Source organism: Coregonus lavaretus (genome assembly GCF_964263955.1).
Source record: "Coregonus lavaretus genome assembly, chromosome: 14".
NCBI classification, from domain to species: Eukaryota; Metazoa; Chordata; class Actinopteri; order Salmoniformes; family Salmonidae; genus Coregonus; species Coregonus lavaretus.
Genome location: NC_140001.1, coordinates 19,800,656 through 19,826,236, shown reverse-complemented (window position 1 = coordinate 19,826,236; position 25,581 = coordinate 19,800,656). Strand labels below are relative to the sequence as shown.

The window sequence follows — 25,581 nt, the reverse complement described above, 5'->3', positions numbered from 1 at the left end:
AGGTTAGTGAAGTGCATGGTCATACTACTGTTTTCACCTGGTTTAGGCATGTTTGTATTATTATTTTAGCTCATACATCCCTTTTTTCAGATTGGACACTGGCAGAGCTGAGACTTAAACAGATGCTCCTTGTTTTTCAGTTTCTCATTCACCACTATTTTATGAGTCAGACAGACTATCAGAGTATTTCTTTTCTTGGACCAATAAATATGGAGCAGGTTTTGTTCAGGTGTACTGTACTGGTGTGGGTGTGTTTCCGCATCATTGTGTTAGTGTTATTGTCACTGTCCAGGATCTGGAGATGCTGTCTACAGCTCAGCAGATGCTGCAGGACAGCCGTTCCAAGATCGAGCTGATCCGAATGCAGATTATCAAAGTCACCCAGACTAGTGTTGGGGATGGGAGCAGCAACCATGGCAGCACCAATCATGGAGGTCAGAGCTTTATGGTACAGTTTAGTTAGGGGATCATGGTTACAATATACAGTTAACTCAATCCACATCTTTGCACAGAATTTAAAATGCTATCAGGATTGAACTGCCATCAGATAGATTACTGTCTTGTATCTTACTATAATTCGTTAGGTACAGTGCATTCGGAAAGTATTCAGACTCCTTCACCTTTTCCACATTTTGTTACGTTACAGCCTTATTCTAAAATTGATTAAATAAATGTTTTTACTCATCAATCTACACACGATACCGCATAATGACAAAGTGAAAACAGAAATACCTTATTTACATAAGTATTCAGAACCTTTGCTATGAGACTCAAAATTGAGCTTAGGTGCATCCTGTTTCCATTTATCATCATTGAGATGTTTCTACAACTTGATTGGAGTCCACCTGTGGTAAATTCAACTGATTGGACATGATTTGGAAAGACACACACCTGTCTATATAAGGTCCCACAGTTGACAGTGCATGTCAGAGCAAAAACCAAGCCATGAGGTAGAAGGAATTGTCCATAGTGCTCCGAGACAGGATTGTGTCGAGGCACAGATCTGCGGAAGAGTACCAAAACATGTCAGCAGCATTGAAGGTCCCCAAGAACACAGTGGCCTCCATCATTCTTAAATGGAAGAAGTTTGGAACCACCAAGACTATGGGAGACTAGTCAGGATCTAGGGAAAGATGAATGGAGCAAAGTACAGAGAGATCCTTAATGAAAACCTGCTCCAGAGCACTCAGGACCTCAGACTGGGGCGAAGGTTCACCTTCCAACAGGACAACGACCCTAAGCACACAGCCAAGACAACACAGGAGTGGCTTCGGGACAACTCTCTAAATGTAATTGAGTGGCCCAGCCAGAGCCCGGACTTGAACCTGATCAAACATCTCTGGAGAGACCTGAAAATAGCTGTGCCGCGACGCTTCCAGTCTAACCTGACAAAGCTTGAGAGGATCTGCAGAGAAGAATGGGAGAAGAATCGAGGCTGTAATTGCTGCCAAAGGTGCTTCAACAAATTACTGAATAAAGGGTCTGAATACTTATGTGAATGTAATATTTCTGTATTTTTTTATATTTTTGATCAATTTACAATTTCTGAAAACCTGTTTTTGCTTTGTCATTATGGGGTATTGTGTAGGTTGATGAGGGGAAAAAACAATTTCATCCATTTTAGGATAAGGCTGTAACGTAACAAAATGTGGGAAAAGTGAAGGAGTCTGAATACTTTCCGAATGCACTGTAGTTCCAGTGTTTGTTTTGCTCGCTATTTTATATGCTGGTATGATTATGAAAAATGTAAGACCACTGAATTTGACAACTGTATTACCTATGTGAGGATATATCATAATGCTTTCTCTATGCAGTCTGAGTCGGAACTTGACCCTATATCTCTGGCCTGTTTTCTCATGCATCATTGATCCAGAAGGAAGTACCCCAGTGGGTGTAAATCCCGTGGACATCCATGTGGCTGAGTTAAAACAATATGTCCAGAGAGAGACAGAGGTGGTGAAGGTGGCCAGGGATGTGGTGAAGCAGCTTGAGGAGCTGCCATCCCAGGACCAATTGGCCCTGGCTGAGGTGGGCTAGCTAGGATGTATCTATAAATTATTTTTATTGTTTTACTATTCTATTTGAAAACATTCTAAAAACAATCACAAAATGAGTATAATTTCAGAGGGATTAATTAATCTTTCGTACAATTAGTTAGTTTGAGAGTGGAAAGAGTCTTGGTTAGAACATTTGTTTTTGTGCCTATGCTATGCATGTATGAGAATGCATAAATCTCTCTACCAGGCCCGGTCCCGTGTGCAAGACTCTTCTCAGAAGCTAGATCTTCTGCGACTTTCTCTGGAGTACCGCCTGTGGGAGTCATCTCAGGAGGCTCTCCGGGAGCCTGTCACCAAACAGGGGCTCCCTACAGGATCCCCACCCCCCGAGGGACAACAGCAAAATTGCCTACTCTGCTCCTTCCCCTCCTCCACCTCCTCATCCTTTCTCAAGCCGGCCTCCCTAACAGGTAACCACTCTCTTCAAACCTTACAGGTATTTTATGTCTGTTTATGGATCTGATGTAAAAGCAGAATGATAATGTTTATTTTAAGGCCTGTTCTCCTGATATATGTAATATTTTACAGGCACACTTGAGGTCAGGCTTCTGGGATGTGAGGACTTGCTGAAATCACTGCCAGGACGAGGCCAAATAACCAGTGGATCGTCTTCTCCGGATAGCCCACCAGATTCCAATGTCAACAGCCAACCTGATCACACAGAAAACCTCTCCTGTAAGTCCCTATATAAAGCCCTACCTCACTCTTTAGTGTTAGATTCAACATCCACTACCTCCTCTCCTGCAGGGAGTGTACCGTGCCTGTATGGGATTACGGTTAGTGCCCAGAGGGCCAGTGACTTTGTGTTGAAGCTGTGGTTGTTGCATTTGAATATCCAAAGTACTGTACCTGTAGAACCATCTCTCCTAAATGTTATTGTAGTCATGGAAGTACAGTACAGGACAGTAATATCAGACTTTCTGTCTGGCAGTGGAGATAAGTGCAGTTTTGAAACTGGATAACAGAGTGGTGGGTCGCACCCACTGGAGACCCCTGAGCAAGCAGGCCTGGAGACAACGCTTCAGCATCCAACTAGAGCGGGTAAGTAGTGTCAAAATAGTGGGCAATTGATACAACAGTGGAAGTTGAAAAGGTGACTGGTTGAGGCAGAGTTCTTTTAACTGAACACCAGGAGGAGCCATTGTACTTCACATAACTGCTTGTACGGGAACTCTATGGGATTGTTGTACATAGTCTGAAAGTGTCTGTATTGGTAAAATGCCATATAATTTCTCAGTTGGGAGATTGCACATGTATTTCATCTTTGTGCCCCCACAGTCTCGGGAGCTGGAGATTGGGGTCTTTTGGCAAGACTGTAGGGTGATGTGTGCTGTTAAGTACCTGCGCCTGGAAGAGTTCCTGGACAACCAACAACATGCCCTGTGTTTGTGCCTGGAGCCCCAGGGAACACTCTTCACTGAGGTCTGATTCCTTTATAGTTCTGAATGTGTGATGGCTTAGCCAGAGTGTGGTCTATCAACCAGATACCCTTATGTAACAAGCTACTTGTTTTTCTGGTGGCTTTGCAGATTACCTTTGTCAACCCTGTGATTGAGCGCCAACCCAAACTAAGGCGTCAGAGGTGCATTTTCACAAAAGAGAAAGGTACTGTATGTAACCTGCCTGTGGTCACAGATCGAATAGACCTACTCATGTTACTATTGATAAGTGTTGATGGGTGTTCCTGTACCTCCACTCAGGGAAGAACTTCCTTCGTGCTGCCCAGATGAACATGAACTTTGCCACATGGGGTCATCTGATGATGAGTGTCCTGCCTCAATGTTCCTTTACCACTTTGAGTCCATCTACTTCCTCTGATGTTGTGGTCAACCCCCCACCTTCTACCAATAAGGTCACTCGGTCAACCCCCCTACTGCCAGGGTGAGAGAGAACACAGTGCTGCCCATGGAAACACAATACAAAAATGTGTGCATTAAGAACTTAGTACAAACCATAAAACAAGTATTTTGTGTAGTGTATTTATAAGAATATTTGGTATGGGAGTATATGTAATATCTTTATCATTGCATGATTTCCCTGACTATATGACCATCACTGTGTTTCTCTTTATCTGCAGTGAAGTGCCGGTGATTAGTCTTAATATAAATGAGGAGCAGTCATCTAAAACGTTTAGCATTGACCAAGGAAGAAACATCCCCAAAATGGTGTCAACAGCACAGAAAACACCACCTATGCCTACTCTGACAGAAAAAGAGGTGAACACCCATACCAGCTCCACTAAACATAAAATTGTGGTTCCAGTCTATTGTCATCTTGGTAAAGTAATGTGCATGTAGTGCATTGGTAGACTTGCTATTTTAATAAATGACTGGCCTCTTTTCAGTCCTCCATTGAAAACAACACAACAGAGAGAACAAGGATGCAGATGGAAGATTTCAAATGTATCTCTGTCCTGGGAAGAGGACACTTTGGAAAGGTCCAGACATTTTTGCCAACACAACATTTATATTACAGTACTATATGATTTTGCATAGCCCACTGCTTCATGTACGCCAATGTTCACCCTATCCAGGTACTTCTAGCTGAGTTTAAGAAGACAGGAAAACTCTACGCCATTAAAGCGTTGAAGAAGAGGGATATTGTAACCCGTGATGAAGTGGACAGGTTAGTGTTCTTTATTAAGACATATACCATACAATGAATAGGCTTGCTCACCTTACACACGTACAGTAGTGATACACACAGATACTAACTTATTTACAGTAAGAAATGCTCTTTCTGATGCCTTGACAGTCTTATGTGTGAGAAGAGGATCTTTGAGATGATCAACGCATCGAGGCACCCTTTCCTGGTCAACCTGCACGGCTGTTTCCAGACCAGTGAGCATGTGTGTTTTGTCATGGAGTACTCACCAGGAGGAGACCTCATGATTCACATCCATAATAACGTCTTCTCTGAGTTGCAGACCAGGTGAGTTTTACCTTCCAACCACAAGCACACACACACATACATACACACACACACATGCACGCGCCATTAAAAAACAATTTGAACAGTGCAAATTTGTATTGTGTTTACTTTTGTTCGATTCTCTTTGGGTTACAGGTTCTACTCAGCTTGTGTTTTGCTGGGTCTAGAGTTCCTGCATCTGAATAAGATAGTTTATCGGTGAGTCGTGTCTGAGTCGTATTGACTCACGGGTGTTATAAACCAGCACTAAATACAGCTCTGGCTACAGCTTATTTAAATTGCATGTGTTTTACACAGAGATTTGAAGTTGGACAACTTGCTGATGGATGCAGACGGATTTGTTAAAATCACAGACTTTGGACTTTGTAAAGAAGGTAAAACTATGGTTTATCATATCTTATGACAGGGTTTGTGGTTATGTGTGGAAATTACGTGTGTGTGTGTGTGTGTGTGTGTGCGCGTGCGTTTAGTTAAACACTGTTCCATCTGCTGTTGTCCTGGCAGGGATGGGGCATGGCGACCGGACATCAACATTCTGTGGAACCCCAGAGTTCCTGGCGCCTGAGGTGCTTACTGATGATAACTACACACGAGCTGTGGACTGGTGGGGCATGGGTGTCCTTATCTTTGAGATGCTTGTGGGAGAGGTAAGTAATCAACAGACCAAAAACACACTCCCTAAAACACAGTCATATATTTTTGTAAAAGAAACAACAACAAAAACAGTCACAAAGCAATAATAACAGCACAAATACACAGAAATGTAATGCTTTATAGTTTCAATGACTGGTGGTTGTATATCAGAATAAAGGCTTCCCTCTCTCTATCTTGTGCCAGTCTCCATTCCCAGGAGAAGATGAAGAGGAGGTGTTTGACAGCATAGTTAATGACGATGTTCAGTATCCTGGATGCCTTTCTCCAGACTCCATCTCCATCATTCAAAATGTATTTTTGTCTCTCATATTTGTTATTCGGAAACTGTTCAGAAAGATTTTTGTTATGAAAATATCAGTGTTTGTTTTGAACCATCACCCTGTCTGTACATGCTGACCCCTAATCAAACCCCTCCACCCTGCAGCTTCTTAAGAGGAATCCAGAGAAAAGACTGGGAGCCGGAGAGGGGGATGCAAATGAAGTCAAGGGAGAGAAATTCTTCAAGGTCATTTAGTTCAAATCAAATAATTTTCAATCAATGCTTTTACATATACTGTAGATGCATCAACCTTATCTTTGAGATGCTTGTGGGAGAATACCTTCTATTTTCTAACTTAACCCTTATGTACTGTATCTATTTGACAAACAGACTATAGACTGGGATGCACTGCTAGCTAAAAAAGTGAAACCTCCATTCCTGCCAAAAATCAAGGAGTCTGTGGATGTCAGTAACTTTGACAGCGAGTTCACGAGTCTCCAGCCGATCCTGTCACCTCCCCCCGTGTCCTGCAGCCTATCCCCTGAGCAGCAGGAGGCCTTCGCAGATTTTGACTTCTCAGCCCTGCATGGATGAAGCAATCAGAGACCAGGGTTGCATCCAGCTCATGAAACGGTTGCATGAACAGTTCCATAGCACAACCTTTTCATAACTGACAATAACTGAATGTAGCACGCCCCAATGGTACATGTAGATGAGGCGGACTGTCCTCACTGCCATCAAACGCCATCATCAACAAACCCAACCAAGCAGGATATGGGATCTGAATGCAACCCTGGTATTTCTGTGCCATGAATGAGTCTGACGGCCAGGTTCTATGACTCTTTCATTGTTTATAGTACCCAGTGACATCCAAACATTAACACTAGTGTGTAATGCTCTCTTGAATGGATTTCACTCAAATAAAATTGGCTGCCATCTACAAAACATAAAGGATTTGAAGAGAGGTCTAATGTGGACAGAATTTGAGCATGCTTTGTGGCCTTTGCTTATTTTGCTATTATCAGATAAATGTTCCCTTCAGAGAGGTACACGCTGCCGTTTCTATGCATCACTGTGAGAGACTTTGCCCACTGCCTTGACTGAGCAAATGAAAAAGGCTGTTTATTCCTGTTACAATATGTCTTTTCAAAATGTTCTGTGTGATGATGAAAAATTCCATGTTCTCATACCTGGGTCCAGTCATTCCCTACCAATGTGTGATTAACTACTAACTCCTACTAACATATCTACCTTCTACCTACCAGCCAATTTATTATTTTTTGTGTGACTAAAATGTGCATGGCACACTTGTTGTGAACTAAGTTTTATGTATACATTTTAATGAGAGAAACCATTAAATAAGGTAGCCATATTTATGAATAAACCAATATTGTGGGATTGAGCACTTAATGCAATAACGAGTGAGATTGTGAAGTGAGAAGCTGATAAATAGTATTTTGCTATTAAAACGGTTCAATAGTTGCTGCTAATAATTATGCATTACCGTATGAATGTATGTGGATTACCACATCAAGAAATGTAAATGAGACAAAATGTATGCATATTCATTGAAATCATTAGTGTTTTATTGTGTTGTCTATGTCAATAAATACAAAAATATGAATACATTATTACCAATTAATGAAAGAGTGAAACGTTTTATCAAAGAATACAGGTAAAAATTCATCAAGCATTTCAACATATAAAACCGAGTACTAAAGTTAATGCATAACATTTTTGTTCAACACCTTTCAATATTACAGTACATCATTAGTTCAACATGACAAAATAACATACTCAATGACTTACGATAAACTGTCACTCAGTTAAACAAAACAATAAAAAATACACAGTACCATGTACTACATAAATATCAAAACATTAGGCAACTTCAACATGGCTACAATTGTAAATGATGGGGGAAGCAGAATGGAAGGCCTACGCGGTGACATGACCCTGGCTTAATCCTATAGCCTGGTATGGGCATGTTGTCTGTAGAGTGAGGTCAGACGTGATTGTGGCTCCCTCTGTAGTACACCTTCTCCCACACCACAGTTCGGTACATGCAGAAGAAGTCCCACAGATTACAGAGAATGCCCTGATCAAAGGGGTTCTCCTCGTCACTGTAGCTCTTCAGGTAGGAGATCCGGTGGCGGGACATGAACTCCCAGGTGGTGGAGTTGATGGAGATCAGATAGAGGTGGCAGCCCAGGAGCAGGACCACCACCAAGGACAACACACCCACAACACACAGCGCCGCCAGCAGAAACCCATTCACAATGAGCCACAGTTTCCAAGTGCCGGCTGAATGGAAACCTGACCTGAAAGACAGAGTACATCAAATTATATTTGCTGCAATAATACAACAAGGGAACTATTGTGTATGTGGGACCATAAGTATTTCAACTACATCTCAAGAATAATAACTCATAGCTACTCTCATCAGGTTAAATCCCCCACACTCACCAAGCAATATGCAGTGCCCAGAGTAGAGCAAGTAGCTGAACAGCCAGATAGATGATGAACCAGCGGTGGTTTCTCTCGCCCACACAATTCTCTATCCACGGACAGTGATGGTCAAACCGCCGCACACAATGTTTGCAGGCCTGGCAGTGCTTAGCTCTCATGGGCTGCTGCTTGAGACAAAGGGGAGAGGACAAGAAGTCATACTAATAACAACATAGCACACCCCCAATATGTCATCCCAGATTTTGGTTATAAGTATATAAGTTATTCCCCATGTAATGATCTAACTGCAACTGGATGGTATTCTACCTGCTGTCCTACCTGTAGCAGACAGTAGCCACAACGGCGCAGGCGAGGAATGGTGTTTTGAGGGATCATCTCCTCCAATTCTTCACCTGAGCCCTGGGCACACTCACACATTCAAAGGCAAAGATAATGTAATAGCAGTAAGGAATACATCTTATCAGAAGGGCTTTTGGGGGAGGGTTGGTGGGGTTTAAGGCTCACCTTGACACTGTCAGAGAGAACAAAGCCTGGGTCCATCAGAGAGACAGTGGAATACAGCATCACTGACAGCAGGACCATCAAGGAAAACACTACAGGCTGCATCAACTCTCCATTCTCCTCTTGTCTTCGGAGATCTTAACAGGCAGGTTAAAGGTTAAAATGTCTATTGTATTCGCTGTGGCTAAATTATATGGCTGAGAGCAACTACTTTATCTAGCCTGCAAGCTATCAATAGTATTGTTGTCATAATATGACAGTCTCCCAGTCTGTGTTGCCTAGCAAGCTAACATTAGCTAGCTAAATGTGTAATCAAATGGGCTCGTCTCGAAGAGAAGCTAACTTACCGGTGTCATGTAAGAATAGTATCAGTGTAATAACCCATGTTAGGATGACATGTACGGTCCTAATTAGAAAACCAGATCGAAACACGTTTTTAAACATCGTTGCATGATTGAACGAACACTAGCTAGCAAAGTTATCTAGCTAGATTTATTTGCGACTTCCTGTTTTGGTAGGGCATGTGGTTTGTGTCAAACTTAGTACTGAAATCGAGGGGGTGAAAGGGTGGTGTCAATTCTAAAATCCCAATCAGAGTCTTTTTAAAAAGACCCTTATTGAACATCCAGCCATGGAGGGGACACACTCAAGGAGTCAAGAAATACACGTGAATATTATACAATACTTTTAATTTATTTGCTCAAAGAACATTGTACAAAATGGTCCATTAAAAAGGTTTAATAATTACATTATTATTTTCAAAAGTTGAAGTGATTTCCCAGTTTGTATCTAAAGGTAATGCAAAACATTCAAAAGTGTCTCCAGCATGAATTAAAGTGCATTACTGTTAATCATCAATCTACTCAAAGCTCTAAAATCATGTTTGGTTTTAGGTATAAAGACATTGATTAAGTGTCCTGACAACCAAGACTCTCCTGACCTCAACACAGAAGTAATTATTGTGCATTTCCATAATAAGCAACTAATGTAAACTGACAAACTATTACATTTATATATTAAGGGAAAATATATGCAGGGTTGACTCAAGCAATAATTTAAAGCTGGTTTGCATTGAAAACATTTACAAATACATGCTCTTTAACATTGCATAAGAATCTCATGTGATCTTATTTAGCAAAAACACCCACAATACTTGTACATAATATGGCTCTTCAGTTAGTTATCCATAACAATCAAACTTATGAACATAAAGGCAGTTAGTGCCGTGTTCTGGAAGAAAAAAAACAGACATGCCATTCGTAATGGTCATCTCCAGACAATAAAAAACCAAAATAAATATTGGATCGATTGGACATCAATAAATACTTAAATCCTTCAGAAATACACCCTAATTTAGTCGGAAATGGCAGTGTGAATAAATTGTCTATCTGCACCAAGTGAGAAGGGGAAAGAAACACCACATGTGCTTTTGCTCAATTCCCTATATTCAAGGAACATGAATGAATATCATTTTCATATCAGGCAAATGTGGGGGAAAAACCAATAACTACTCGGAAAACCCATTAATGCTAAGGAAAATGTCTGAATACATCATGTTAGTCAAAAACATTTGTTGTGCATTGGGCATAACTGAAGTAGTTTCTACTTAATGAGTCTGGTGCAGTTTGCACTGTTGCATAGCCTAATTTACTGAGTGAAACCAAAGTGAGAGAGGAACATTCTTACAGAGGCACTATACCACAAATGGGCAACAACAAGAATTGGTCCCCAATTATAGAGTTGCTCACTCAGTTGAGTAGCTAACCAACATTCACTGTATAATTCTGGTCATAACTCAACAATTGATCTTCTAAAATAAACTATTAAACAATAGCAGCAATAGCAATGTTGAGGGAAGCCCCCCCCCCCCCCCCCCTCCATTTCAGCTCACAGAGTCGATACCTTTTCATTCTGTTGTCCCTTGTTCTCCTCCATCCTCTGACATTCACAGAATGAGATGGCTCCACAAACCTCAAGAGTCAGAGATTCCTTAGCCTCAACTCGGAGGAGTCTCACACACACACCAACCTCCTCAGTGCTTTCAAAGCTGAACCATTCAGATGTCGTGAGTCACCTTCTCATCGCGACTTAACTCCCAGCGACATCTTCAGGTTCTCGTACACCACATAGCTGATGCTGACAGCTGGAATGACCTTCAGGAAGTTAGGGGCCAGGCCCCTGTAGAGGCCAGTGGCCCCTTCTGTCTGGATGATTTGTTTGAAGAGCCCTGACATTGTCATCTGTGGGCTGCCCTCCATCATGGCTGTAGGGGAGAAATGGCACACAGTCAGCATTAAAGCCAAAGATGCATACAAAGGAACAGCAAAACTGGTAGTTAATTATAACCGCATCTCAATAAAATAAGGAAAATATAATATATTTGAAAGAATATAAGCAGTGTAAATTAGGTGTATTGTTGAAGGTCTAACCTTGTGCCTGCATGCGAGTCCTGACCAAGGCTAGGGGGTAGCTGGCCAGCTGACCACAGGTGCTGGAGACTGTGCCACAGCCAAGCAGAACGAACACTCCCGGGTCAGTACTTTTGGTGCCATACTTTTCTAACCAGGAGTTCTTCAATGTCTGTGGAAAAAGGAACATAGTCAGAGAATTCCAAATGGAGCATCCAATGCAGTGAAAACAGCTTTGTAAAGTCATATCCGGGTCTCTTCTTACCTCATACACAGCCAGGTCGATTCCAGCATAGGGGATGATGCCCATCATGTTGGGGATAAAGCCCTTGTAAAAGGCACCCAGTCCCTCTCTCCTAAAGATGTTCTTTGCACAGTCAGAGATGCCAGAGTACTGACCAGTCTTTCGCAGGGCAAGCCGCGTTTTCAGAACCTGGTGTTCAGAAATTAAAGACTATGAAAATCTAGCCGGTGGCATGTAATCGGAGTGAAAATATTGGCATTACTAACTTATTTGCATATAAATTATGTATTTTTGTCCTTTCTATCCTAACAACAATAATATATGTAATCATTCCAGATCTATGCTAGAAGGGGATGATTGATGGCTGCTCACCTCCATGGGGTAGATGGTGCTCTGAGCGATGACTCCAGCCATAGAACCAGCCACAAAACGCTCCAGGATGCCAAGTGTCACCTTATCACTGCCAATCAAACGCTTGATCTGTGCCATAGAGTTTCAGTTGAAACGAGAGAGAGAGAGAGGGGAGAAGATGAGATGGGACAGACACCGGTTAGAACATGAACTTGGTCCTCACAGCAGAAATTGAGATTAAGGAATTATAATAATGGTTTATATATCTTTTTTTTTTTTAAGAGTAATACAATTCTCTAAATTAAGAAAAATGATATAGCAGCAAGTGTGCATTGCATGTAGTACCTGCTCATAAGCCATGAACTTAATGGCAGATTCGGGGGCGATTTTGATGATGTTCATTCCATTCCCTCTCCACAGCGACCTCATCCCACCTTCTTTGATCATCTGGGTGAGCCCACTCATGATGCACATGTTGTTGCTATGGGAACCATGGACCTGACAAATAAAGAATATCAATGTTTATCATACAGAAGACACGTGACCAATAAGACAATTAGGGCCGTATTCTGAATTGAGATCTGTGCACTTAACTCAAATTTTCATGCATGTCTCCCATTGACGGCAATCAATGATTTATATGAAAGTCGGGCCTTTTATTCTCATAACGTTTATTCAGTTATGAGGCATTGGCTCTGAGAATGTGAACATATTTGCTCAACAGGGGGATCAATGTGGAACAAGTCAAAGTGTTCTGGGATCAGTTGTACCAACACACAGATGACTCTAGACGACTTGTTCAAACAGAACCACTAACGCCAATCAGGGGTTACTGATCCCCACATTGCTATCACGTAAAAGCAGATCTACTCTCTTCTGATGCAGCCAATCACATCTCACCAGAGACGATGTGCTGGCTCTTAGCCACTATCATTGGTCAGCTGAATGAGCCGGTGAGAATGAACAGCCCCCAGGACTCTTGCCCTCTGTTCTGGCACATGTACTCTTGAACTAATCTACGTCCTCATTAACCCATGTATGGCTCTTAGGTAATTGAGGGCTAGGTGTACCATTACTAGGACTCAAACTGTTGTTGGGAATACAGGGCTGTGATCGTATCTATTAAGAAAGTAGATCAAGGACTTCTTACCTGCATGAGTACTTTGAGTCGGTCTAAGGGGGCGGTGAATGTTCGGGACACTGCTCCTGCACCTCCGCCGGCAACCAGATGCCTCCACCACATTCCTGTCAGTTTTTCCTCTGTTGTGAAATCATCAGGCACCATCAGATTCTCACCTACATCAAAGAGCTAAAGAGAGCAGAAAGATATAGAACATGAGTATTATCATCCACTATTAGCCTCTCTTTCGGCCCAAAATACATTGGCGTTATCTAAGAGTAGTTTGCAATTACAAATATAGTCAAGCGATAAAAAAGGGGCGAAATGACATTTTTCAGTGTGTGTGATTTCTAAGGCCCCATGTGTACACAAACCTTTCATCTAGAGGTAGGGACAGTGACGAGCGGTATTGACAGTGAAATGTGCGTCAGTGTGTCTGCCCTCATCCCTCAAAACATAGGTCATGAGGCTTTAGGTCAGTGATTACTTAATGTTCTGAGTTAGGAAGCAAGTTGGATTCTGTTGTTTCCTGCTCTCTTATTTCTGGGACACTTCTTTGTAATCTGATATCAAACCAGAGAGAACATAAGGGCGCTTCTGCTTTGATGTCATGGTTCAGACTTAACATGCACTGCAATTATTATATGGGTAAAGAATGAAGGGCATGTTCCCTTCTTGTAAAGCTATCTATTGCATAATGACAATCTGAGTCAGCCAGGGAGACTCTCCACTCTAGACATAGCTTTGGGTACAAGTCCCTACAGAGGTGCCTTTGCAAAACCCAAGCCAGAGTACAGGCTCTATCCCCCCTGAAGTTTTACCATGCCAGAGATGGTTCACCAGCTGGAAACTATTTAATGAGCGCCAAGTTGATATTAAAATCAGAAAATGGCAGCACCTGTTATATAAGTGTAAGTAACACTACTGGCACGAGATGGTCAGGCCAAAGTGACTTGAGTGAATGCCTTGGGACATTTTCCCTGGCCTTTGTTTTAGGTGGTCATCCCATCTCCAAGGAATGCTTCTGAATATGTTTTGCCCCAGCTCGACTTATAAACGTTGTTCTGTAGCTCTTGGCACATAGGAGAGGTACACAGGCTAAGATTTAGAGCCGGCTTCACTCATTAAGACATATTGTATTTCATTACCCCACCCGCATGCTGCCCAAGAACACACTGTCCTGTGAAAGTGGTTCTGAGAACCGAGGGGATAATTTCTGTGTCCTCTTACCACTTTACAAATGTAATGAACATCTTACATAAGGGATCATTAAAAACTGTAATCAACATTTGATATACAAGGGGGTAATTAATGAATCATGTAAATCATGATATTACATTCAGTGCTTTCCTGTCCTATTTTAACACCAATAAGACTTAATTGGTGACGCACGTCCATTCACAGTGTTAATCTATGTAATAGGATGAACATCCCCATTCACAATATTGAACTTTCAGGGATTTTGTCAGTGGATACAGAGTGTACTCAAATTAATGTGAAATAGAAGTGTTCCCTGCTTTGTGAATAGCTAGTTCACACCACCCGTCCTCCCACCCTCCTTACCGTGGAGTGTTTCCAGTAGAGGGTGATCCCAGGGATGTTGTTCTCTTTGGGATGTAGCAGAGGGTAGTTGCTCCACTGATTCCAGTCGATAGTCATCGTTCCATTCTTATCCATGCTATTGACAAAGATAAAAACAAAACCATAAACTATTGAGAATATGAATCAAACTGGTAATAATAGCTATACCGACAAGATTGACTAAAATCTTAAGGAAACTCTGCTCCATCCTAATATCTTACCTTTGTAGGACCTTCTCGGCATGCTGCTGGGATATGTGAAGACCAAGGTCCTGGAGTGACTGCATGATCTCCTTAGAATATATTTTACCTGAATCACAACGGAAGACAATTCATCACAAATCATAATTCCACCTAAATCAGAACAAAACTTTTGAATTGTATGGTAGCTAAGGCATGTTCCAAAACTGTAACAGCTGATTTGTGTATAATAGCATACCAGCTCTCCTTCTGTCCAGGCTCTTGAAGACAATCTTCAGGTCTTTCTCATGATCTTGCAAATAGTTAACAAACTCCTCGAAGACCATCTGCCCATCCAGGTCCTTATCTGCACTTTTCACCACTTTCTGCAAAGGCAAACAAAACCAAATGATCAACAACAGTGGCAAGATACACTGACCTGCTTTCTAATATCAGACAAATTCAAATCAAATTTGCCACATGCGCCGAATACAACAGGTGTAGGTAGACCTTACAGTGAAATGCTTACTTACAAGCCCTTAACCAACAATGCAGTTAAGAAAATAAAAAAAAGTGGTAAGTAAAAAATTAAAATAGCAAATAATTAAAGAGCAGCAGTAAAATAAAATAACAGTAGGGAGGCTATATACAGGGGGTACCGGTACAGAGCCAATGTGCGGGGGCACCGGTTAGTCAAGGTAATTTAGGTCATATGTACATGTGGGTAGAGTTAAAGTGACTATGCATAAATAATAAACAGAGTAGCAGCAGCGTAAAAGTTGGTGTGGGGGGGGGGGGGGGGGGGGCAAGGCAAATAGTCCAGGTAGCCATGATTAGCTGTTCAGGAGTCTTATGGCTTGGGGGTAGAAGCTGTTAAGAGGGGACCATTGAAAATCAATCAACTATAGTAAAGCCAAGACTGGGGGGTTTTCTGGAGGGGGACAATATTAATGGGATGTATTGTAAGCACCTGGAAGGAGGGTAAGGTGTGAATAATGTCAAACTGTGCATCACCTTAATGTCCAGTCAAGACAAACCATTTCAGCAATGTCTCTGAGAGGCAAAGACCACCAAGGCCATATGTTGAATGCACATTGACTCAAATCTAGGCTAACATTCACTGTCAAACGTGACATATGGCTGGATAGAAGGAATGTACTCTATGGGAACACTGTCACATACTGTAGTTCAATACAGTAGATCAAATATAAACACCGGCCCAGCAACCCCGGTCCTATTTTAGACCAGGTAGACAGGCTTAGCGTGAGTTTGCAGGATATAGATAGATGTCACAGGCACTATTACCCACGCCTGAAGACATGAGGACTCGAACCACAACGCCAACCTCTGCCATGAACATCATGTCTTGCCTCTGATAAGTGGGTCACGCAGTCTTGGGGGTCAAGAAGCTCCAGCCAAGTCTTGCATGCACAGTTATTTAATAATTCCATCATCTTCCTGTGATTTCTTCAAGTAGGCTAATTTGCAACCCTGAATCTGATGGTTTAGGGCTCCATGTCAATGATACTTGATTATATTAATAAGATGATATTAATAAGCGGGTCTTGCAGGCCAATAGTTTTAATTTGCAAGCCCTATGCACCATCAATGTGTAGCCAAACAATAATAATCCATCTATGCACTATTTTATCTTTTGATGATACATAGGAGAGTCATTCAATGAATTTAAACTTTCATGAAGCAATTCCTTTTTTAAATATATTAATGAACATCAGGGAGCCCTCTCCTTGAGTAGGGCTTTAGAGTTTTTAAAGCATGTCTGCATAATCTATTACATAAATTCATACGTTCTATTTGGATTTCCATGGGTCTGAATCATTGTTGCATTCAATTCCTCTTGAAATATTTTAACATTATGGTCTGATAGGTGCAGTGAATTGCATGGGATCACTGGGTAGGTGTAGATTTTGACTGAAGTTAGTGCTATCCGGGACCATTGGGACGTTTTGACAAACTCACAGCCACAAAGTCATAAATGCCGCCCATTTCTAAAATGTATCTTCTTAAAAAGTCAATTTAAACCCAACCTTAAACACACTGCTAACCTTATGCCTAACTTTAAATTAAGACCAAAAAGCATATTTTTGTTTTTATGAATTTTTACGATATAGCCAATTTTGACTTTGTGGCTGTGGTAACTAGTGGAAACCATGACAAACCGCGAGTACAGGAAGAAGGGGGTTGTACTTACAGGAAACTACGACAGCATGATCGTTACAAAAATGTGTAGTTTTGAAACCATCACTCAAAATGTAAAACTTGATGTGAACACCGCCGAAGCATAAAGACATGCAAGTAAAATAATATACTGAACGTTTTACCTTTCTCCATTTCCGATAAGTAGAAAATTCTTGTGAAGGTAGAAACACACTCAATTTGAAGAGCGATTTCAACTCTGATGGTAGTCCATTGGACTCAAAATACTCGAATTCAGTCGCATCCGAATTCGGAACAGGCACATAAAGGCACAGGCCAAGCATATTTAAAATAAAGGTAAACACGTTCCACAATAAATAAATAAATAGCTAGTACACCAAAAACTGTTCAACTTGGCGTGTTAATACTAAAATGCCGGTAAGGAAGTGCGTCGTGTTATAGAAACCCATGAAACCACGCCCTTTTAAAAATAGACCTATTTCATTGGCTCCTACGAACTATTTTATTTCCATTCGGCAACGTAATTTGCTCGACCCACCACTGTATCATTCCATTGACGCGCCTTGATCTTGCGTAAAGGGCGCTCAATGACCATTAACCCTTTCCTGTCCCAAACTACTGTTTGACCTACTATGCCATATTCTTGTTTCACCTGATAGGCTATATATTGGGAAAATATCTCATTTGGTCCTGTTTGATATCACTTGATATAGAGATTCGTCATGTCTTGATTGGAATTTGTGTTAGGCCAGTAGACTATTTTGCAGTCTACATCTGGGCTACATGATGATATACTGTACACTGATGTCATTAGACATTTTTTTTTTATATATATTTTTTTATCATCATTGTTTGTCATTCTATATTGTCATTTAAAGTTGATGGATTCTACCAGCAGACAGAATAATGCCAAATACACTCAAAGATGGTCTGAGATCAACCAACATAACATCATAATAGCAACTTTCTGAGAATGTCCGGCTTAGACAGAACAGACAAGCAGTTCCTTGAACTGGTATGTTCCTTGGATTAATATTCAGCCAGTTAGTAACAATGTTTACAACTCTAGGAATTCTGAGATAACGTGACGTGCCTTTTATCATTTTATCATGTGTTTAATACCAACATTCTAGGAGGACTAGCTCAGTTGGTAGAGCATGGCGCTTGCAACGCCAGGGTTGTGGGTTCATTTCCCACAGGGGGCCAGTATGAAAAATGTATGCACTCACTAACTGTAAGTCGCTCAGGATAAGAGCGTCTGCTAAATGACTAAAATGTAAATGACTACATAGCAGAATTTATGTGTGATAATTTGGGTGATAATTTGCTTTATTCTCGCACTAAAGAGAATAAAAAGTAATCAACAGATTTAAACTTTTAATATGAGCAAATGTTTATGTTATTGTTTACATGGGGGTTGTATGTCCTGCAAAGGTCTGCACTTGTCCCACCAGACCTCCAGGTACTAAAGAACATCATGAAGTTGTGTAGTAGAATGATGAAAACATGCCCAGATTTAAATGCCAGGGGACAAGCGCCAAGTGATGATTATACTGGAAGAACATCAAGGTTTTGGGTTAAACCACATGGTGGAAAGACAGCTGAGTCTGGAGCTTCCCTATCTGTAATTATAGAGTCTTAAGGTAAATCCATTGAATGTCAGTCTCCATCAATAAAGACATTGCAATCCTTGACAAACCCTTATAGGGAAAAATAAATTATTTGTGGCATAGAATAGTTACTTTATTTTACTTTATTTCACAATGATTTAAAGCTAAATCAAGTACTATTTGCATTTGAAAATGTCACAGGTTGTATTTGCTCCATTCTTTACATTTTGTGTGGAAGTAGAAAACACAGAGAGGTGCTACAGATAATTAACAGAGACAAGTGCAGGTAATTATATAAGCAGTAATAATGTTTTGCATGATATGTTTAATGGAACCCATCGGTCTATTGACATGGGTAGCCCTTTCCTGCAGTCAAATGATCTACTGGCCTCATAGGTGGAATGTTATACATTTTTTTTCATAATTTGATTAATAAATATATATATTTTTTAAACTGCCGAACATTTGGTGTTTCTATGTCAAACGGTTTTGTTATATTTCAGTCTTCTGTGATTTATATAAAGTGTAACATTGGGATGCAAACTCAAAATTGAACACATTTCAACTCTATATCTGACATGGTATAACTTACTTTAACTTACTACATTCGCACACACTGTATATGTATTTTCTGTTGTATTTTTGACTTTATGTTTTGTTTACCCCATATGTAACTCTGTGTTGTTGTTTTTATCGCACTGCTTGGCCAGGTCGCAGTTGTAAATGAGAACTTGTTCTCAACTGGCTTACCTGGTTAAATAAAGGTGAAATAAATAAAATGGTACAGCTGTCTTATTTTTTGTTGTTGCCCATAACCATGTGTGTGAGGTGTATACTTTTGTTTCAAAGTAGATTTGTTTAACACTACCAAGAAACACTCTGTGTGACCCTGACTTAGCCCACTGCAATAAAAGGTGAAGTGTTTTCATTAAAAGACACCTTCCCCTCTGCATCTGTATTTATATTACTTAAAATGACCAAGTGCCTCAGAAAGGTATAAAGCCATTTTTAGAAGTAACGTCACAAACAAAACAAGATTACCACACAGTGCTGCGGAGAAGAGAGTGCATACTAACCATTCCAAATAGCAAACAGTGTAAACCCCTAAGGTCAAATTCCATGATAGACTGCATCACTTCAGGTTGTTGTTACCTGTTGTTTTTGAATGTGACTGTTCCAATATGTGAATAGCTTTACACATGACAGATAACCTTTATAATGGGCACAAAAACAGAACAACAGCACATCATTATTCTTTATTACCTGTTATACCAACAGCAAACCCCTTATCCATCTGTGAAAGGAAACAACAGGGAAATATGGGACATATTATCAGTAGGATACAATATACAGTATGTATAGTCAGAATACAAACAGATAAAGGTTTTTGTTCACTTCATTCATAATCTGTACCCAAAGACAATTCTCAGTAATTGTAAATAGTACCATATGAAAAAGTATAGTGTTAAGAATGTTTAAGTGTCAAACATGAGTTCTAATGAGAATTTATGGTCGGCAGTCTCGGTACATATTAATTTACTATCCAAAGAACATGGCACCTCTTAGGCAATAAACTCATAAGAGATTGCAATAACTCTGGGACAATAATAGTTTGGCAGGCAAGCTTCAGGGATATCAATTTGGGGTTACAGGGCTTGTTGTCATACCTAGATTCCAGTGCAAGCCCAGTGCGAGCAGGACCTCATCACAATGAGCATTCCAATAAAACTGCAAAGGGCAGCCCTTTTAATGTTTAGGATATCTCTGCATCTGTAACTTCACAGGCATTTTAATAAATATTGTTTTAGGAAAGTGAAAGCAAATTGACCAACTTATAAGAATAATGTACACTACATGACCAAAAGTATGTGGACACGTGCTCGTCGAACATCTCGTTCCAAATCATGGGCATTAGTATGGAGTTGGTCTCCCTTTTGCTGCTGTAACAGCCTCCACTCTTCTGGGAAGGCTTTCCACTAGATGTTGGAACATTGCTGCGGGGACTTGCTTCCTTTCAGCCACAAGAGCATTAGTGAGGTCGGGCATTGATGTTGGGCGATTAGGCCTGGCTCGCAGTCAGGGTTTCGATGGAGTTGAGGTCAGTGCTCTGTGCAGGCCAGTCAAGTTCTTCCACACCGATCTCGACAAACTATTTCTGTATGGACCTCGCTTTGTGCACGGGGGGCATTGTCATGCTAAAACAGGAAAGGGCCTTCCCCAAACTGTTGCCACAAAGTTGGAAGCACAGAATCATCTAGAATGTCATTGTATGCTGTAGCGTTAAGATTTCCCTTCACTGGAACTAAGGGGCCTAGCCCGAACAATGAAAAACATCCCCAGACCATTATTCCTCCTGCACCAAACTTTACAGTTGGCACTATGCATTGGGGCAGGTAGCGTTCTCCTGGCATCCGCCAAACCCAGATTCTTCCGTTGGACTGCCAGATGGTGAAGCGTGATTCATCACTCCAGAGAACGCATTTCCACTGCTCCAGAGTCCAATGGCAGCGAGCTTTACACCACTACAGCCGACGCTTGGCATTGCACATGGTGATCTTAGGCTTGTGTGCGGCTGTTCAGCTATGGAAACCCATTTCAAGAAGCTCCCGATGAACAGTTCTTGTGCTGACGTTGGTTCCAGAGACAGTTTGAAACTCGGTAGTGAGTGTTGCAACCGAGGACAGACGATTTTTACGCACTTCAGCGGTCCCGTTCTGTGAGCTTGTGTGGCCTACCACTTTGTGGCTGAGCCGTTGTTGTTCCTAGACGTTTCCACTTCACAATAACAGCACTTACAGTTGACCGGGGCAGCTCTAGCAGGGCAGAAATTTGATGAAGTGACTTGTTGGAAAGGTACCATCCTATGACGGTGCCACGTTGAAAGTCACTGAGCTCTTCAGTAAGGCCATTCTACTGCCAATGTTTGTCTATGGAGATTGCATGGCTGTGTGCTCGATTTTATACACCTGTCAGCAATGGGTGTGGCTGAAATAGCCGAATCCACTAATTTGAAGGGGTGTCCACATACTTCTGTATATATAGTGTATCTCATTATGTTCAGTAATATCACTTTGGGGAAAGAGAAATGTACGTCAAGTGATTGAAATATTACAGGGTGCAAGTGCAACCATGATTATGTGTACAGGACACAGTAACTATGATGACACTGTCTGATAGAAACCAAGCTGAAGACCACATTTTTTAAAGTCTCAACATTCTGTCCTAGGACACCACAGAATGTGCTGTATTTGAATCAATTTTTCTCCCCCACCAGAACTGTAGTAGACAATCTTTTAAATTTAACCACTCAGATGCATTTATGTCATTTAGCAGACGCTCTTATCCAGAGTGACTTACATTATTTATTTTTCATACCCCCAACCCTGGCGTTGCAAACGCCATGCTCTATCAACTGAGCTACATCCCTGCAGGTCATTCCCTCCCCTACCCTGGATGACGCTGGGCCAATTGCGCGCCGCCCCATGGGTCTCCCGGTCACGGCCGGCTACGACAGAGCCTGGATTCGAACCAGGATCTCTAGTGGCACAGCTACCACTGCGATGCAGTGCCTTAGACCACTGCGCCACTCAGGAGACATATGCAACTTTGAAACATTTTGTAGGGTGCTGGAGGAAACACAACAGAATGTCTGTGACAAAAAGTAATTGTAGCCCTGTGATTATAGGTTATCTTAAATAATTCCCTTTTATTTGTAGAATCATGGTTTCAAAAGTGGTACTCTTTGCAAACACTATATTCTAATACAAAATTATGATTATACTTATACTTTGAAATGCCCTTAATCAAACAGTTCTTGCACCCCATAGCATATATTTAAACTTAGGTTTGAATGAACACAGAAAGATGTGAACCATATCAATGAGACAAACCCAGTTAGAGTGTTGTGATGAAGACATGAAAAGAGAATAAGGATTTTAGTCCAAGCAGGCCATGTTGTAGGCCTATTTATTTATTTTGATACCTTGGGGCTCTATCACTCTCTTGTGGCATGGTATTGTTATGCCAAGTAGCAATAGCAGTTTGAAAGTAAGTATCCACCTGTGTCTGTATATAGTCAAACAAATTATTGAATAAATAAAATCAATAAAATGTATTAGCTATAAAAAGGGGAACCTGGCTATAACCTATGAAACAATGTTTCCCATATAACAATTCCTTATTTACAATGGCCATTACTTGTGAAGAATGCCAGAAGGAGAAAGTTATATAACTAAAACCTGCCTAAGAATAATGAGAGGAACATGTGTGTTTTTAGAGGTTGGAAATTAGACACACACACACACACACACACAAACCATCTTCACAAATGCAATGCAGCATTGAATTCATAACTCTGTGGTGGAAAAAGTACCCAATTGTCATACTTGAGTAAAAGTAAAGATACCTTAATAGAAAATGACTCAAGTAAAAGTGAAAGTCACCCAATAAAATACTACATGAGTAAAAGTCTAAAAGTATTTGGTTTTAAATATACTTAGGTATCAAAAGTAAATGTAATTGCTCAAATGTACTTAAGTATCAAAAGTAAAAGTATGTCATTTCAAATTCCTTATATTAAGCAAACCAGACAGCACAATTTTCATTTTTATTTTATTTACGGTTAGCCAGGGGCACACTCCTACACTCAGACATAATTTACAAATGCATTTGTGTTTAGTGAGTCCCTCAGATAAGAGGCAGTAGAGATGACCGGGGATGTTTTTATTTTTATTTTAATTTTATTTATTTAACCTTTATTTAACCAGGTAAGCCAGTTGAGAACAAGTTCTCATTTACAACTGCGACCTGGCCAAGATAAAGCAAAGCAGTGCGATAAAAACAACAACAGAGTTACATATGGGGTAAAACAAAACATAAAGTCAAAAATACAACAGAAAATATATATACAGTGTGTGCGAATGTAGTAAGTTATGGAGGTAAGGCAATAAATAAGCCATAGTGCAAAATAGTTACAATTTCGTATTAACACTGGAATGATAGATGTGCAAAAGATGATGTGCAAATAGAGATACGGAGGTGCAAATTAGCAAAATATATAACAATATGGGGATGAGGTAGTTGGATGGGCTTATTACAGATGGGCTGTGTACAGGTGCAGTGATCAGTAAGCTGCTCTGACAACTGATGCTTAAAGTCAGTGAGGGCGATAAGAGTCTCCAGCTTCAGAGATTTTTGCAGTTCGTTCCAGTCATTGGCAGCAGAGAACTGGAAGGAATGGCGGCCAAAGGAGGTGTTGGCTTTGGGGATGACCAGTGAGATATACCTGCTGGAGCGCAGACTACCGGTGGGTGTTGCTATGGTGACCAGTGAGCTAAGATAAGACGGGGATTTGCCTAGCAGTGATTTATAGATGACCTGGAGCCAGTGGGTTTGGCAACGAATATGTAGTGAGGGCCAGCCAACAAGAGCGTACAGGTCACAATGGTGGGTAGTATATGGGGCTTTGGTGATAAAACGGATGGCACTGTGATAGACTACATCCAATTTGCTGAGTAGAGTGTTGGAGGCTATTTTGTAAATGACATCGCCGAAGTCAAGGATCGGTAGGATAGTCAGTTTTACGAGGGCATGTTTGGCAGCATGAGTGAAGGAGGCTTTGTTGCGAAATAGGAAGCCGATTCTAGATCGAACTTTTGATTGGAGATGCTTAATGTGAGTCTGGAAGGAGAGTTTACAGTCTAACATGACACCTAGGTATTTGTAGTTGTCCCATACTCTAGGTCAGACCCGCCGAGAGTAGTGATTCTAGTCGGGTGGGCGGGTGCAAGCAGCGTTCGGTTGAAGAGCATGCATTTAGTTTTACTAGTGTTTAAGAGCAGTTGGAGGCTACGGAAGGAGTGTTGTATGGCATTGAAGCTCGTTTGGAGGTTTGTTAACACAGTGTCCAATGAAGGGCCAGATGTATACAAAATGGTGTCGTCCGCATAGAGGTGGATCCGAGCGTCACCAGCATTTACATTTACATTTTACATTTTAGTCATTTAGCAGACGCTCTTATCCAGAGCGACTTACAGGAGCAATTAGGGTTAAGTGCCTTGCTCAAGGGCACATTAACGTCATTTAGCAGACGCTCTTAGCCAGAGCGACTCACAAATTGGTGCGTTCACCCTATAGCCAGTGGGATAACCACTTTACAATTGGGGGGGGGGGGGGTAGAAGGATTCCTTTATCCTATCCCAGGTATTCCTTAAAGAGGTGGGGTTTCAAATGTCTCCGGAAGGTGGTGAGTGACTCCGCTGTCCTGGCGTCGTGAGGGAGCTTGTTCCACCATTGGGGTGCCAGAGCAGCGAACAGTTTTGACTGGGCTGAGCGGGAACTATGCTTCCGCAGAGGAAGGGGAGCCAGCAGGCCAGAGGTGGATGAGCGCAATACTCTCGTTTGGGTGTAGGGACTGGTCAGAGCCTGAAGGTACAGAGGTGCCGTTCCCCTCACTGCTCCATAGGCAAGCACCATGGTCTTGTAGCGGATGCGAGCTTCAACTGGAAGCCAGTGGAGTGTGCGGAGGAGGGGGGTGACGTGAGAGAACTTGGGAAGGTTGAACACCAGACGGGCTGCGGCATTCTGGATGAGTTGTAGAGGTTTAATGGCACAGGCAGGGAGGCCAGCCAACAGCGAGTTGCAGTAGTCCAGACGGGAGATGACAAGCGCCTGGACCAGGACCTGTGCCGCTTCCTGTGTAAGGCAGGGTCGTACTCTCCGAATGTTGTAGAGCATGAACCTGCAGGAGCGGGTCACCGCCTTGATGTTGGCGGAGAACGACAGGGTGTTGTCCAGGGTCACGCCTAGGCTCTTCGCACTCTGGGAGGAGGACACAGCGGAGTTGTCAACCGTGATGGCGAGATCATGGAACGGGCAGTCCTTCCCCGGGAGGAAGAGCAGCTCCGTCTTGCCAGGGTTCAGCTTGAGGTGGTGATCCGTCATCCATACTGATATGTCTGCCAGACATGCAGAGATGCGATTCGCCACCTGGTTATCAGAAGGGGGAAAGCAGCAAGAGCGACATCATTGATATACACAG

General features: G+C 41.6%; 3 protein-coding genes across 6 annotated transcripts; 1 reads left to right on the top strand and 2 right to left on the bottom strand.

The window, feature by feature from the left end:
• Window positions 1–301: 301 nt before the first annotated feature.
• Window positions 302–6,495, top strand: LOC311140902 (serine/threonine-protein kinase N2-like; the record flags this gene model as incomplete). The annotated part of the gene is made up of 18 exons (XM_084176175.1): window positions 302–434; window positions 1,874–2,028; window positions 2,245–2,467; window positions 2,586–2,732; window positions 2,989–3,098; window positions 3,336–3,479; window positions 3,587–3,662; window positions 3,758–3,938; window positions 4,135–4,273; window positions 4,402–4,494; window positions 4,591–4,682; window positions 4,812–4,988; window positions 5,124–5,186; window positions 5,286–5,362; window positions 5,493–5,635; window positions 5,826–5,933; window positions 6,067–6,147; window positions 6,292–6,495. 18 exons carry the CDS (start codon window positions 302–304, stop codon window positions 6,493–6,495), a joined length of 2,346 nt encoding a protein of 781 aa, XP_084032301.1.
• Window positions 6,496–7,465: 970 nt separating this feature from the next.
• Window positions 7,466–9,392, bottom strand: LOC311141175 (palmitoyltransferase ZDHHC12-B-like). Of its 4 annotated transcripts, none has more exons than XM_084176430.1 (5): window positions 9,219–9,392; window positions 8,875–9,008; window positions 8,677–8,778; window positions 8,368–8,534; window positions 7,466–8,222 (listed from the first exon to the last, which is right to left on the bottom strand). In XM_084176430.1, exons 1-5 carry the CDS (start codon window positions 9,313–9,315, stop codon window positions 7,907–7,909), a joined length of 816 nt encoding a protein of 271 aa, XP_084032556.1. In that variant the 5' UTR covers window positions 9,316–9,392; the 3' UTR covers window positions 7,466–7,906. The 4 variants fall into 4 exon arrangements, with proteins under 4 accessions (XP_084032556.1, XP_084032557.1, XP_084032558.1 ...); XM_084176431.1 differs by having other exon boundaries at window positions 8,689–8,778; XM_084176432.1 differs by having other exon boundaries at window positions 8,689–8,769.
• Window positions 9,393–9,543: 151 nt separating this feature from the next.
• Window positions 9,544–17,338, bottom strand: LOC311141174 (calcium-binding mitochondrial carrier protein SCaMC-2-B-like). The gene is made up of 10 exons (XM_084176429.1): window positions 17,097–17,338; window positions 15,014–15,140; window positions 14,797–14,884; window positions 14,558–14,672; window positions 13,025–13,183; window positions 12,220–12,372; window positions 11,896–12,003; window positions 11,545–11,712; window positions 11,301–11,451; window positions 9,544–11,134 (listed from the first exon to the last, which is right to left on the bottom strand). The coding sequence occupies exons 1-10, from the start codon at window positions 17,253–17,255 to the stop codon at window positions 10,950–10,952; spliced, it is 1,413 nt and encodes a 470-aa protein (XP_084032555.1). The 5' UTR covers window positions 17,256–17,338; the 3' UTR covers window positions 9,544–10,949.
• Between the last annotated feature and the right edge of the window lie 8,243 nt (window positions 17,339–25,581).

What these genes read in the sequence shown, in the direction of transcription:
- LOC311141175 (XM_084176430.1), bottom strand. Translation starts at nt 9,315, where the DNA reads ATGTTTAAAAACGTGTTTCGATCTGGTTTTCTAATTAGGACCGTACAT. An exon ending in TTCTCTCTGACAGTGTCAAG is followed by an intron (nt 8,779 to 8,874) that starts GTGAGCCTTAAA and finishes TGAATGTGTGAG; the next exon opens with TGTGCCCAGGGCTCAGGTGA. An exon ending in TGGGCACTGCATATTGCTTG is followed by an intron (nt 8,223 to 8,367) that starts GTGAGTGTGGGG and finishes TCTGTCTTTCAG; the next exon opens with GTCAGGTTTCCATTCAGCCG.
- LOC311141174 (XM_084176429.1), bottom strand. Translation starts at nt 17,255, where the DNA reads ATGCTTGGCCTGTGCCTTTATGTGCCTGTTCCGAATTCGGATGCGACT. An exon ending in TCTACTGGAAACACTCCACG is followed by an intron (nt 13,184 to 14,557) that starts GTAAGGAGGGTG and finishes TGCTCTCTTTAG; the next exon opens with CTCTTTGATGTAGGTGAGAA. An exon ending in GACTCAAAGTACTCATGCAG is followed by an intron (nt 12,373 to 13,024) that starts GTAAGAAGTCCT and finishes TTTATTTGTCAG; the next exon opens with GTCCATGGTTCCCATAGCAA.